The 15,039-nt window shown below is 37.7% G+C and overlaps 1 protein-coding gene across 1 annotated transcript; it reads right to left on the reverse strand.

Moving 5' to 3' along the window:
• Nucleotides 1-1,838: 1,838 nt before the first annotated feature.
• Nucleotides 1,839-13,554, reverse strand: Fdh (alcohol dehydrogenase class-3 Fdh). The gene is made up of 9 exons (XM_071589004.1): nt 13,372-13,554; nt 13,045-13,288; nt 12,359-12,456; nt 12,150-12,272; nt 9,317-9,533; nt 8,938-9,068; nt 5,590-5,725; nt 3,601-3,739; nt 1,839-2,175 (listed from the first exon to the last, which is right to left on the reverse strand). The coding sequence occupies exons 1-9, from the start codon at nt 13,390-13,392 to the stop codon at nt 2,151-2,153; spliced, it is 1,134 nt and encodes a 377-aa protein (XP_071445105.1). The 5' UTR covers nt 13,393-13,554; the 3' UTR covers nt 1,839-2,150.
• Between the last annotated feature and the right edge of the window lie 1,485 nt (nt 13,555-15,039).

Genomic DNA, 15,039 nt, shown 5'->3' on the forward strand with positions numbered 1-15,039 from the left:
TCAGCTAAACCTATTTTCAGTGCTTCAATATCTGCTGCCATTTTGGATAGCTAGAACTTTGATAACCGACAATTTAAAAATTTCCAATAGACATCTTAGTCGTAATTTAGTGCTCAAAGATGAGTAAGACAGACCCTGACATTTAGAATGAAAAATATATGAGCATATATCACAAGAAGCAACTTGGTCCGGCTGATCTGTTTTCACAGGAGCTACATTGAGTTTTGTCAGCATGATGTGACATCTTTCGTCACCCCATTTACCTCTAGCATGTTTCTCCACTTAGGTCTTCATGAATTTTGTGCTGACTGAATTTTTGTATAATGTCCCACTGATGCCTATATTACCACCAAGCTACATAACATGCTATAAAAAATTTACTCTACCCACTTGCAATAATGCATGCATGCTTCACTCCCAGCAATTTGGTCTTTGAATCCAACTCTCTTCTTTGCAGACTGATTATATTAAGTAATATTTCCTAAATCTATAAAGGATTGAAAAAGGATCTCTATTTTGTTGTAACAGAAACCACCTGACATGGGTATGTTTTCCATTTGATCTATTCACAGTGCTATTTCATACCTCAATACAATTCAGTCATACTTTAACATTCTCATTCTTCAGTTTTGTAAATCAGATCTTATACTTCAATGTTAGAATTATTTTGTGGATTTCACTTATGATTCCATTAATAATGCAGCCTATGCATTATGTTTTTTTCCACCTTTTCACCACAGACATGGACATGACAATAATATGTCAGCATGATGATTTTTTAAGAGCATAAAATAAACAAAGAATATTTGGGAGAATATGAGGTCAAAATGATGGTACCGGTGCATTTTAGGTGAATCAGCAAATACTTTGTAAACTATTACACCAAGAAAAAGTATTTTAAATATAGAAATACTAAATTTGACTGATGACATAAATTATAAATGAAGCATTGCTCAAATATAAGGCAATGTGCACACGAAGGATAGTGAAAAATAGAACAATCTGAATATTGTGTCTCCCGGTCCATAAGACACCCTGATTTTTCGGGTGAGAATTTATGAAAAATACTTGCATCAGGCAGAAAAGATCAAACAATTATGATGTTGACATGTTACACATATATCAACATTTTTTCATAGTCATTTCTCCCTGAAATTCATTATCACTGGGACAAAATGGTTATAATTTTGCACTTCAGTGTATAAATTTACAATTCAATGGGGAATTTTTTAGGAAGCACTTTCAACAAAATATTAAAACTCTGAAGCTTACAACAGATTCAAAACAGTGACGCTATCAAAATTTGTAACTAAAGCAACCAATTTCTGTGCCTGGCGCAAAGAAAAATACTTGATAATTAGTATTTTCCAGCAAATTGGCTTCGCTTATAGGTTGAAATCATACCCAAGTAGCCCCCAGACTATACGATTCAAGCTGATTACATTTTGGAGTCAAAAAAGAGCATTTTACGGACCAGGAAACATGGTACTTCATTTGAGAGAGTTTTTAGGCTATGGTTACTTTGTGCTATTTTCTCTCATCAAATTTACATAACAACGGACATACATAGGAGATTAACATTAGAAAATAGAGGGAATTCACAATCTTATCAGGCTGCAAAATTATATATAAATGCAGAGAAGTCATTAAACCAGTGGACACTCTGTGAGATCCTGGAATCATCACAGTTCCTTGAGTCTAATATTTAAAGATTGTTTTTTTTAACAGTAATTCTATTTGAAATGAATTTATTTTCTGCATTGACCAAAAAGGATTCTAAAACAACCTTGGAACAATTGTCATGCCAAACAAATTCTAGCAAAAAAAACACAGAAAAGTCCAAGAAAAATAATCCAGTTTTTATTAAAGCTACATTACAATGTTTATGCAAATACATACAAATTTCCTTCATTCATTGTACAAAAAAGGAATTCTAAACCTAGAGTGGCTGAAGAGCTGGTATAACTTCAAGCACTGAATTGTGACCAGTCACTAAATTTGTGATAACTTTGGCAGAGGATGTCAACAATCCTACAGCTACTATCATACAAACAAAATGTTCAACAAGCATTTACTTATAAGGCACATTGTACATAGAAAACATACAACTGAGATTTCCATAATGCACTGGGTTCTATTGGAGGACTCAGCTAAAACTGCACAACAGAACGGATGCTGAAAATAGAAAAGTGAAAACTATAACAACAATGCTCAGAATAATAACTGATTTTTTGTGAGGTAGATTGAGCAGGAAATTTATGAAGCAGTATATGTTTATTCAGCAGCTAGGACTTTTTCAGCCAATCACAATCAATAGAAATGAATGGCAGTTCCATTTTTCCCATCAGTGTGAAATCATGAACTGGAGCCTTTCTTTCATATTTAAGAGGTAGTTCAAGCTTACATGCAGTACTCTATGACAACTTTCTCTCTTTATATCCCAGGAGTTTATCATTATTTTAACTTTTTATGAGACCATTAACTGTCATTATTTTGATATTATCGAAATTGCATTAACAGCAACCATATTCTATGCCTTTAAAACACTCTCAAACTACTTGAGGATGAGTGACTGCAGTCTCCGTGTTTCTCTAGAGAGATACAATGTATGTATGTAGTAACAGCAGAGGGCATTCCCATTAGCCAAATGTGTATTAAGTTTCATAGCAGCACTACATGTGAGATTCAGAAAATACATGTACAATTTACTAAGGGATTTTTTAGGAAGGTCTTTCAATTGAACATGAAAAACTCCACTTCTTACTACTAGCTCAAAACAGTGATAATATCAAAATTCATAATAAAGACACTTTTCTAAGCCTGATGCGGGAAAATATACTTAACAGTAAGTATTTTTCCAATGAATTGGCTCACACTTAAAGAGGTTGAAGTTAAACCCGCATACCCCCAAGCCCATTTTGGAGTAAAAAAAAGTGCATCTTATGGGCTAGGAAATACAGTACATCCATACGTTTCATACTGGTGGAAAAAATCAATTAAAATTAATATCTGATTGAAAACAAAAATAAGAAGTATATGTAATGCAAGTATTTGATTATTTAGCCAGAGTCTAGCTGGCATAGGTCTTACTAAATATCTGCAGATTGGGGTGCTATATTTATGAAGATTAAAAATGAGAGAAACAAGTTCCAATCCATGCCTTTATGAGCCCATAATCTCATCAACACGAATCCAGCAAAATATGGATAACACTACATTCCTCAAGAGATAGATCAGTACACAGCAATAACCATGTAGAGTTTCAATGCACATTCATTCAATGTATATTTTCTACTGTTTCAGGCTTCATTCATGGAAGCATTTATTATCCATATGAAAAGACTTGGCAGTTTTCCAAAGACGTTAAAGTCTGTGGTAAAGTACAAAGCCTTTTAGTATGGATAATGTATATTTTAAACATCTTGTAATGCATTGTGATTACTCAAGTGAAAAATATTATAATGTTACACAATGGCCATAATTTCTGGGAGAATTTTGTTTTTTCTCATACGAAATGAAATTATCAACCATTTCCTTATTTCCCAGACACAGTGCATTCTCAATTATGAATCCCATAATTCTATGTAATTTTAGCCTCACCTTTTGCCAGCATGCATCAAATCAAAGGCATCATTTATCTTCTCCAAATGGAGGTTTTGTGTCACAAACTCATCCACCATTATTTCCTTAGCCAAGTATTTCTCAACAAGTTTTGGCACACTCTCTCTGCTCTTCCATCCTGAAAAGAATTAGTAGAAGTTGCTTGATGTAAAATCATTCTTACTTCAAGTATTCACATTGACATCTAAAAATATATAGTTTTAGTGTAATAAGTACATAAGAAGGATACTTAAACATACTTCTCTTAGATACAGACACCTAAAAACCTACTATAATGATTTATTCAAGGGTAATTTGAAACGTCCTCGAATGGAATAAACGACTTGCCTCAGTGAAACTTATTATTTATTAATGTAGTCTCCCTGTACACCAATGCCCTTGGTCCAGCTATGTTCAAATGTCTTGATCCTTGTCCATCTTGAAAATTAGTTTCCTTCAGGCCTGCAAAATACCTCTCTACTTCGGCTGTTAGTCCTTTAATTGAAGAGAATCTCCGTCCAACATGGAAATTTTTGAGCTTGAGGAAGAGATGGAAATCTGATGAAGAAATGTATTATCTTGATGAAAGATGACTTTCTTCCTTGCCATACCAGGCCTTTTTTGTGTAACTTTTGCTGTAGTTGGTCCAGGTGGTTAACATAGTATTGTCCAGTGGGAAGATCAGAAGAATACCTTGCGTATCCCAGAAAACCGAAGCCATCATCTTTCTGGCAGAACGTATTGCCTTTGCTTTCTTTGGTGGTGGTGAATCAACATTTTTCCTCTGGTAAGAGTAGATGTAGGGGAGGTGCCCAAAAGCTAAGATCATTAACGATACTAAGGGATGGATGAAACAGGAGGAAGGGCAGAGAGAAACCAGGCATCAGCTTTTTGCCTAATCTTAACGAAAGGCACCACAGGATCCGCAGTTACACATCCCATCTGATAGTCTGCACAGTCACTAAAAGAGCTCTCCACAAAGGAACTCAATTGGGAATTAGGATACCACTGGGAAAATATGTTGCCACTAGGATTTGAAACTGGTCTCTCAGGGTGGGCAGTATGCTAGCCTCAGCACCAGCCTGATCCCCCATGTTTACACTGCTTTGACAGCTGTTTTGTCTCATGGATGTAATAGTGAACCCAAGTTTCATCTGTGGTCACAAATTGGCACAGAAAATCTTGTTAATTTGTTTTAAAATGGGTCAAACATAGTTCAAAAATTTTCTGATGTGTTTGTGATCCTGTTTCAAGAGTTGTAGCACCCACCTAGCCGTATTCAATTCCCATATCCAATGACACTGTTAAAATGTGATATGCCTTTTCAGATGACATCACTACTGCTTCAGCAATTTCTTCTACATTCAGTTGGGGATCCTCCATGACCATTTTATGCACTTTTGCAATAATTTCTAGGGTAGTGACACATTTTGGCCGCCCACTACTCCGATCATCATCTAAGCCATCCCGACCAAAGAAACTCATTCGTCCAATTGGCAACAGTTGAATATGAAACAGCAGAGTCCCCATGATTTTCTGAAAATAGGCATGAATTTCCTTTGCTTTCATAACTTTCTTTATGAAGTATTTAATCCCTGCTCAAATCTCAATTTTGTCATCTTCAAAAAACACTACCCAGAAACAATAACGGTGAGGTATCCACACCACAGATCTCACCCCAGAGCACTTGTACGTTACATGTTTTCTCAAAGGATAACCGATTACTATGTGGGAAACTCGTGGTGATAGTGCTGAATCTGGTGATAACTCCAAGAACCTTTCAAACTACCCTTATAATAATGTTTTTAAATTAGCCACAATTAAGCAAATAGCAGGATTTAGTTGGTATCCACACGCATGTAAGGACATTTAAGAATTGAAATCATTCGATTATGATGGGATAGCCATGATGGTGTGACTGCTGTTCCCTTAAAACTAACAACATTAGTATATACTCAAGGGAATGCAACTAAGTGTCCAAGAACATACCTCCAAAAGCAGAACCTTTCCACACTCTGCCAGTAACGAGTTGGAAGGGTCTAGTGGAAATCTCTTGACCTGAGCCGGCCACTCCAATGATGACTGACATACCCCAACCTTTGTGACAAGATTCCAAGGCTGATCTCTGCATAAAAGTTCAATATAAATTCCTTAAGGCTGAAATTTTCACTATTATTAATGCAATTTAACAAATATTCCCTTCAAACTAGTCTGAACATCAAGAGGATGATGTAAGCTTTAATTTCAGTTACAACGTGCAACATCATTGAGCAGAGATTAGCTAGCCTCTTATGCACCTAAATAAGACCAGAACATCCTTAAAATGTAAGTAGAAAACAGCCATTAATGGTTAGCAATGAATATGTATATAAATAGTTAAGGGGATATAAACAAAAAAAAACAAATCTACAAAGCATCAATAAGAAAATCGCCTAAGATCATGAATTTTCTATTATAGTGGCGATATTTTTACGCATAAACCCGAAGGTGCTTGACCAGGCATTTAAAGATACAAATTCAATATAATAAAGGATTACAAAAGAATTGGGAGAGTTGATTATATAATCTGATTCCCATTTCTCTTAGTCTCATTTTGATTCTTGTAATTTTAAATAGTTTTTCAAATATTTATTATGGGGTGTTATGCATGCATATAAGTATGTGTGTGTGTAAATATAAATATATACATTCACATGGATACAGGCATAAGGAAAAGGGATGGGAAAACGTAAAAGGTAAACACAGGAGAGGTAGTGAAGGCAGAATCAAGCAGATCACAAGTGCAAAAATATTTCCTTGACCAGAACTTGAATCACGCATCTTTCAACTTGCCCGGCTGATGCTCTCGCGTTTCAATGTGTGTATGTGTTTGCACATATGCAGCAACATAACTTATTTTTTAAAGCGCAAGGCACTTAAATCCGGCCAAATGAAACTTTTGTTTAAAAGCAAATGTATCAAAAAAATACAAACGAAAATGCAAAACCTTTTACATACAAGTAGTGCTATCTGTCAAGAGTAACATTACCCAATTTAACCCCCTTCAGTTGCAATGACTGCCTCCTATCTTTTCCTGAATCGATCAAACGCACTCTTTAAAACACTGCTGCCCATATTCGCTGCTACAATAGCTGTGCTAGAGATGCGACATTGGGGTGCCTCACCTTATTGATAACTCTTTTGACTACGCTGCAATCATAATAGTCGAGGGGGTTCAAGTTCAGGCTATGCGGGGACATAACTCCTTTGACTTAAACATGTCAATGTTACCTGAGGGCCAGTTTTGGAGTAAATGACTCATAACAGCTTGTGCACCGTCCTGTTGAAAGACATATTGTCTCCCTGAGACCCCAGTTACCATCCACGGTTTCATGATATTCTTCCAAATTTGCAGATAGACTTCTTTTGTGCGACAGTTTGTCGCTATTCAAAAACATTTGGCGGCATGATATCACCCTCACTGGACACAACACATAGGATGTGAACACTGGGTGGAAATTTTATTTGAGCAACAATCGGTACATCCTCGGGGGCCTCGGCAAGCCACTGATCATTTCTCCGGTTGATCTTCACATTAACAGTGAAAATTTTTTCATCAGAAAAGAACCTGATTTGCCCCACAGTCTCATTTTTTAGTGAACACAATAGCAGGTTGCAGTGAGTAATCCACTTTGTTCTGGCAACCTCAGACAGAACCTGTCACACCTTTATTGTGTAGGACTTGTATCGTAGGTCCTCCTCTGCCATCTGATGCATTGTTTGCTCGCTAGCATTCAATTCTGATGCCAATTTCCTCAGGGATTGCCCAGGGTCTGCTGAAATCAGTGCCTGAGCCTTCTCCACGACTGCCGCACTTCCTGACACGTGTTTCCATGAATGAGGTTTCCTCACAGGGTTAGCTAAACCTTCCCCAGACTTCTCCAAAGCATTATACATAGCCACAATATCGTAAACAGATGATCTGGGGTACCCGAAGAATCGAACTAGTTCACTCGGCAAACACTCAGTGCCAACTCTTTCGATCATAGCGGCTCTTTGATTGTACTTGTAGCAGCACTTGTACGTTACATCTAGGCCAATTTGAGGTTATGACTGTTTACTAGATGCCAAATTAAAAATTTCCACATCTTTCTCCAGCTTACAACCTCCCCCAATATAAAACATGCCTAGTTATCAGATCTGCTCCCCTCTCCCCACAACCACTCCTTGCCTCCCTACCTCATTCCCATGCCTAATTGCCTCTCCAAAAATGTAATCTATCTTCTGACATGGAACCAATGCTCATCATTCTCCATGGACCAATGCTGAACCTCCTTGTCCATCTGCATGAAGAATCATCATTATTCCCGTAATTCTGCCTCACTCCCTTCTCTCCCTTCATATGCAAATTCCCACAACCTTTCCTTCGATCAGCGTTTCTCAGTAACCATCCTTGAATCCCTATCCGATTCAGCCACCAATATATAGGTGAGAACTCGCAAATCTGCACACATATTAGCATTCTGATCATTTGAACTTCTCCGACTGAACAGTCACCACCAGATCCTTACTGCTTTCCTCTCTTCCTTCCCAGCATGCCCTCCGCTTCTCCCACCGCAGCCCTGAAATTCCCTCCCTCGGAAACCTTCCAGTATTACCAGGAGAAGGCCTAAGAGAAGGCTGAAAGCTTAAACTTTCTAAAATGCAAGTATCATTTTGTGCCACACATATGTTTTATATATCTATTGTGTGTGTGCGTGTGTATATATATATATATATATATACATAAAATACATACACACATGTTCCTATCCCTTTTCCTTAGATCTATAACCATATATATATACACACATATACACATTTACACACACATAGGTATACAAGTATATACAGGTTTGTATATTATATTTTTAGATGATTTTTTCCAAATAATCCAATTTCTTATTGGCATTATCACAAGTACTAATAAAGCCCAAGCCATTAGCTTTGGAATGTACTAGACTCATCATCATCATCAGTATTTCAATCTTAGGATTGGTTTTTTTACTGCAGTCAATACCTTTCCATTCTACTTTATTTTAATGCAAGCCAAGGCTGTATATCTAGGGAGAATAATGTGGTGGTTTCCCATTGCCTTCCATATCGCAGTACTGCGGCCAATACCGTGAACTTCACTTTCGCCTGCAACTGGAGCAGCTGATGCCGGGCTGACCCACTCGGTCTGTGCGACCAGTGCCTTATGGTGAAACTGATGCCTTTCACCATGGGGTACTGGATTATAGTCCATTAATCTGTCTCATCTCTATCTTTTAGTACATTATAGCTAAATTAAATGCTTTATACTCAACTAATAATTACCATAAGCTTCACATTTCCAACACACTCGAAAGTATAATCCAACCCTCCATCAGTCATTTCTATTAGAACCTGTTCAATTGGACGATCATGGTCACAAGGGTTTACAAATTCAGTGCAACCGAAGAGTTTTCCTGCAAAGAGATATAAATATGATGAGATATTTGAAAAGACGTACATTTGTTAAAACAGTTGATTAGAGCTGATGAATATCACTTTTTTCTAACCTGCAATGAACAAGTAACTTCACATGCTGATTAGAATTAAAAAATAATTGTGCTAATTATATTCAACGGAGTATAAAATATTTTATATCTATGAGTAATATTTTCCTCGCATAAACATAAGTTTCTTTTGCTATGAGTGCCAGCCAAAATCTTACCTAGTTCAAATTTCTGAGGATTAATGTCAACACCAATGATTCGCTTTGCTCCAGCTTCCCTGCATCCCATGGCCACTGCTAGTCCAACAGCACCCAAGCCCCAAATTGCCACACTGGATCCTGATTCCACTTTTGCAGTGTTTAGAGCAGCACCATACCCAGTTGATACCCCACAACCAAGAAGACAAACTGCATTCAGAGGTGCACTTGGGTTGACCTTTACCAAGTTAACAGAGAAAATTGGACATGATGATACCAGAATACATGTGAGTGTTTCTCTGGGGCAGCTTTGCTCTCTCTTATGCTTTCCCCCACCTTATAATAATATAATAAAAACTATAAACATAGTCATCAACCAGAAGATTGGTTTGGTAGGTGATGGTATCAACATTCACCCAATACTAAGCCCAGCATCATGTAAAATTCACACATCATGGGGTAAGGGGAAATAAACGTCATCTTGACCCACAAAAAAATCTGTTTCTGTGACCGCAATGGTCACTCCTCTGCAGTTGTGGCTGAAAAAATGATGGAATAATGATTACAACTCAATCTAAATTACCCCTATTCACCAGATTAGCTCCCTTGGACTACTACCTGTTCCCCAATATGAGGATGTGGTTGGGGGTAAGGAGACAATACAGGGTTCGTCCGGAAAATAAGTGTACTGAGCTCAGGAAAAAAAATTTATTACACTTTTACATATCTTAAGCTAATATTCCTCAAAATAGGACCCTTGTGAGTCGATACACTTGTTCCAGCGGCGTTCCCATTCCTGGAACGCTCCCGCGAAGGCATCATCGGGAACCTCTCGAAGACTCGTCGTCGACCTCTTCTCTGCCCTCCACGAACATCTTGCGCCACCGAAAGATCATGTTTCTGGACATGGCTGACTCCCCGTAAGCCTGGTTAATCATACCGACAGTTTCGGTAGACGATTTCCCAAGCTTTACCGCAAATTTGATGGAATAATGCTGCTCCAAAAACTTCGGCATCGCGTTCCGTGACGTGGGTCGAAGCGTGGAGGTTCGCGTTAACAGAGCTCCTCACTACACCACAGCTCAGAGCTGACTGCCTTTTTCAGCGTCGCTTGCCAACATACCCCCCTCCAATTGCAGCCCGTCAGAGCGGTGCTGGGCAAGCCTGGAGCGGCGCGTCCAGCCCAGGAGTCAGTACACTTATTTTCCGGACGAACCCTGTATTAAAATGAGATGGTATTTGCCGAATCGCTAGTTATACGTAGGCACAATGTCGTAATTTTGAAGGGAACAACAAACTGAAGCAGCATTGGACAAAATGTATAAGCCACTGAAAACTTAAGTACTTTTCAATTTTTGTAAAAACTTTTCAAAACAAACCTAGAAATACTTCAATCACTGTTATTTCCTTCAGAGGAGAGGCATACATAAGGCCAGAGCAGTAAGGAGGATACTGATAGAGAAGAATTCAGATTACAATCAGAATATATTTGTTTATTTAATAGATTCTGAAGACATGCAATGGTGTAAACTGAATAGAATTTTGAATGAATAGCAGTAAACAGAAGTAGATTCTATGGATAAGCAACTTATCCACAGCTGGCACACATCTTCGACATTATCAGGTGCATTAATGAAGCAAGGGGGAAGGGGTTGGTGTCCATTATCACTCATGCTCTTCCATGCTGGCCAATGACATATAGGAAGAATTGGCGATTAGAATGAAAGTTTGAGAGAAATTTTTAAAATCAGTTAGGCTTTCAGATGATCAAGCTTTAGTTAGCCAGTCAGCCAAAGGGTTGCAGTAACTACTAAACACATTAGGAAATCAATGTGATGGATATGGGATGAGAATAAATGTAAGCTAGATAAATAGCAGGTGGAACTGTTTATGCATTTTGGAAGTGTCTTGGACTAAGATGGCCATAGTGATATGGATATAAGAAGAATTGTATATTTGATGGTTTCAGGCTCTACTTTGTGAAAATTCATGATCACTGAATAAGTAAACCTTATTTTTTCACAAACACTTCATCACACTACTATTGGTTTTGATGCATAGGCAACATCATCAGGTATCTATGTTATCTATAGATTATAAGAGCACATAACCATTATTAATATGGGTTTGGAGAATCACAAAAACATATGGAAAGAATTAGCCATTTATGCCAAAAACATCTATATCATCTATTTAATACCCCGCAAGCCGCCGCAAGGGCGTGTGGCGGGGGTTGTTAGGTCACCACCTGTAATTACACAGCCAACTCTCTGTGCCTAATACTATATCAGCGGAATGAGTTTGGATTATCAGTTTGAGGTCCGCTGATTTGTTTTTGAGGCTTCTGCAATTTATACCAAGAATAGTTAAATTATTTTTATTTTGAATAACGTCTTTATTTGTGACTGACTGTAATTTAGGATGCCTTTGTGGAGAAGTGCGTGTCAAATGTCTTTCTAAATCAATGCCAGTGTTGTCAGTGACTTTTATATTTTTATTAATCATATTATACGCACTAGTCCTAGGTGTTATGGACCCACTAAATGACCTGCCATCCTAAAAAAGGCCAACAGTGGTCAAGTATCCAATCCGCTACCTAACAAGTGTTGTGTCCATGAAAAGTGAACATATGAATTCTTTGTTCCATGTTAAAATAATGCATTTATGAATTCTGGTACACAAATGGGAGATTAATGCATTACTGGAATTTTATAATTATTTTCCACCTCATTCATAGGAACTTGCAATCAAAAGATATATTTACACTAGAAAATCCAAATACATAATTAGGTATTTTGTCCAAGCATAAAAATACCCAAAAATTTTTATTCAATGTACTAAGCCCTGAGATTACCTTGCACACTGATATCTCGGCTACCACAGTATATTCACTGAATGTTGAGCAACCCATGAAATGGAATAATTTCTTCCCTTTGCAAGTAAAGCGAGTTGTTCCATCAGGCATCAATCCTTGTCCCTTGAAGAAGAAATCAGAATAACTGGCAAAAATTATTAAATTAAGCAGATGAATGACTTAACTTTTTTGAATGTTCTAACACCTACCTGAGTGGCCCTTATTTTACTACACAGGTTGGTTTTAGGAGAGTTACAGAACTTGCAATTGCCACATTGTGGGATATACAATGGTATTACATGATCACCTATAACAGCAAACATCAATCTATTTTAAAATTATTTACAAAAATCCAATTTTCATGCATGCCCATGTTACATGCTTATGCACAATTAACATGCCCTATTAATTTGCAAATATGGAGTCTGATGATGCATATAAATGATGCAGCGCTGTTTCTTCCCCACAATACTCACTAAGCATTAAAAATTTGAAAGTCTAATATAAAGTTTAAGAATTTAGAGAGATATTGGTTACAAAGCCTAAAAGTACCAATTCAGTAGAAGTCAAAGGTAGGAGTGCTGCACCACAGCCATGAGATCGTTATATCAATAAAGGAAGTAGTACGTATATACCAGAATGAAATGAAAATGTGACCATACTAATATACGGCCAAACCTATGATTTAACTTAGTAAGTTGTGAATCTCATTTACATTTGAATGATTACCTCCCAAGCAACTTGTTCCATTAAGCTTAAAATTTGAAGTAATCAAGCCTGAACAGGGCGCTAGTAATATGTAAACAATCAAGAGCATTTCAGTGGAATAAGTTATAACATACATAGATCCAAACATACAACTGTCCCAAAATTGTGGGTCTTGAACTGTACTGACCCGGTGCCACAGACGTCACGCCTTCCCCAACACTTTCCACGATTCCTCCTCCTTCATGCCCGAGAATGCACGGAAATACGCCTTCAGGATCATGCCCGTCAAGGGTGTAAGCATCTGTGTGGCAAACACCTGTTGCCATAATTTTAATTCTCACTTCACCAGCCATAGGTGGCCCCACTTCAACCGTTTCTATGGAGAGTGGCTTTTTTGCTTCCCATGCAACAGCGGCACGGCAAAAAATAGTCTAATCATTGGAAGGTAATAAGTGATCGATTAGTTATTCGAATATTTTTAAGAATAATCAAACATAGAAACGATTAAACTCACCTTTCCTACAAAATCCGACATCGCGCTCACTCCGTATGGCTTTCACTACGATTCAAACTTCAACCCTCGCACTAAAACGACCAACTCAGGAGATGAACCAAATCCCTTGCATTCAGATTTTATCAGCGCTAAGGTCAACACCAGACCGGTGACAACGATCACCCCCAGTATCACCCTTGTGCGTTGAAGTGACACTCGGCGGTAAAAAGTTGAATTGTGTAGAAAAGAACGACATCGTAAGCAAGGCGACAGGCGCTCGCAGCGTTTACAGTGGTAGTAGACCTAACTTAGTGTCCAAACCAGTATCAGCCACTCTAATCACCCCCTCCCATTGACTCGCTGATGCGAATCTTCCAGAGTTGACTAAATATGGGAAGTTTTAAGAATGGAAACACTTAATTTAAAAAACATACTTTATTTTTTGCAATTTTAACAATTAACACATAATTAATGGCAACAAAAGCAATACGAACAATTTAAAAAAAAATTCTATACACATAGTCTGAAATAAATAAGTTGATCGCCAACAGCCGATTGTAAGAACATAAATTACATTACCACAGGGTTATTTAATAATCGAAAACTAGCATTACGGAAATAATACTACTTTCTCAGAATTCTGTGGTATTTGGCTCAACTTCGTGATGAAATGTGAAAAAAAAATCCAGTTAAACTTAAGTTTTCTTTCTCACAATTCTCCACTTACCATATCAACGTCGTCATTAAGATGTGAAAAAAATTGACAAGACACGTGCCTCCTTTAACACTTAAGTATTAAATCATGCAGAATCGATTTCCAGGCTCACCTCTCTGGGCATTCTCAGCTTCACCCAAGCTGTGAATTTTTGGGTAATACAATGCAAAACCATGTAGCACAGGGAAAGGACCTGGCCCCCTTACCCTGATATGTATTTCTCACTCACTGTAGGGCTAAGTATTGGGTGACCTCTACCATCAATCATCTAAAAATCTTAATTACACAATTATGAACAATACCTTCAAATCCATAATTGTCACCAAACCTCTAATGGTGCTCCATACTATTTTTCCCCTTCAACTGCAGCTGATACATATGCAATAATACCTGTTACCTATCCCAATAAACAGAAGGCCTCCAACACCCCCTTAGCAAATGCAGGTACCCCGACAAATTACTCTGCAACAGTCCAATCCCACACTGCCAGATACATTCCTTGGATCGAATAACACAGCCGTATTTGTCTCAAAACTTATCTTCATTTACTTCCTTGGCACTCAACAAGGCTCTAAAGATATGTTCCTCATAATATGATTCCATATCACTCCACCTTCCAATATATCTCTCTTTTGTCTCTTTCAAACATCCTACATCTGCACTGCATTCTAAAACCCACAAGGTACCCATTTTGCCCTGGTTCACCACATCTTCTTGAAATCCTAACCCCTGAACCACCCAATATTTACATCGTCTCCTTTTCTAACCCAAGCCTAGAGCATTCACACTAACAACTAAATGCCACAATTCCTTCAATTCACCTATCTTCTTCCAACCCTCCCCCAAATGCTTTCCTTTAAAGTGAACACAGGACTAATTCCAAAATGAAAATTTTTGGTAAGCCTAGTATTGCAAGGCAGTTAGTAGCTTATTGCATCTGTTTCAATCTGTCAGGCCAGATACTGACTTTAGTA

Source organism: Hetaerina americana, unplaced genomic scaffold, assembly GCF_022747635.1.
Source record: "Hetaerina americana unplaced genomic scaffold, ioHetAmer1.1.p SCAF_31, whole genome shotgun sequence".
In the NCBI taxonomy this organism is placed as follows: Eukaryota; Metazoa; Arthropoda; class Insecta; order Odonata; family Calopterygidae; genus Hetaerina; species Hetaerina americana.

Coding starts and splice junctions, on each gene's coding strand:
- Fdh (XM_071589004.1), bottom strand. CDS start 13,392: ATGTCGGATTTTGTAGGAAAG. Junction 12,273..12,358: donor GTAAAATAAGGGCCACTCAG/GTAGGTGTTAGA, acceptor TTCTTCTTCAAG/GGACAAGGATTGATGCCTGA. Junction 5,726..8,937: donor TTGGAAATGTGAAGCTTATG/GTAATTATTAGT, acceptor ACTTTTATGCAG/AGATCAGCCTTGGAATCTTG.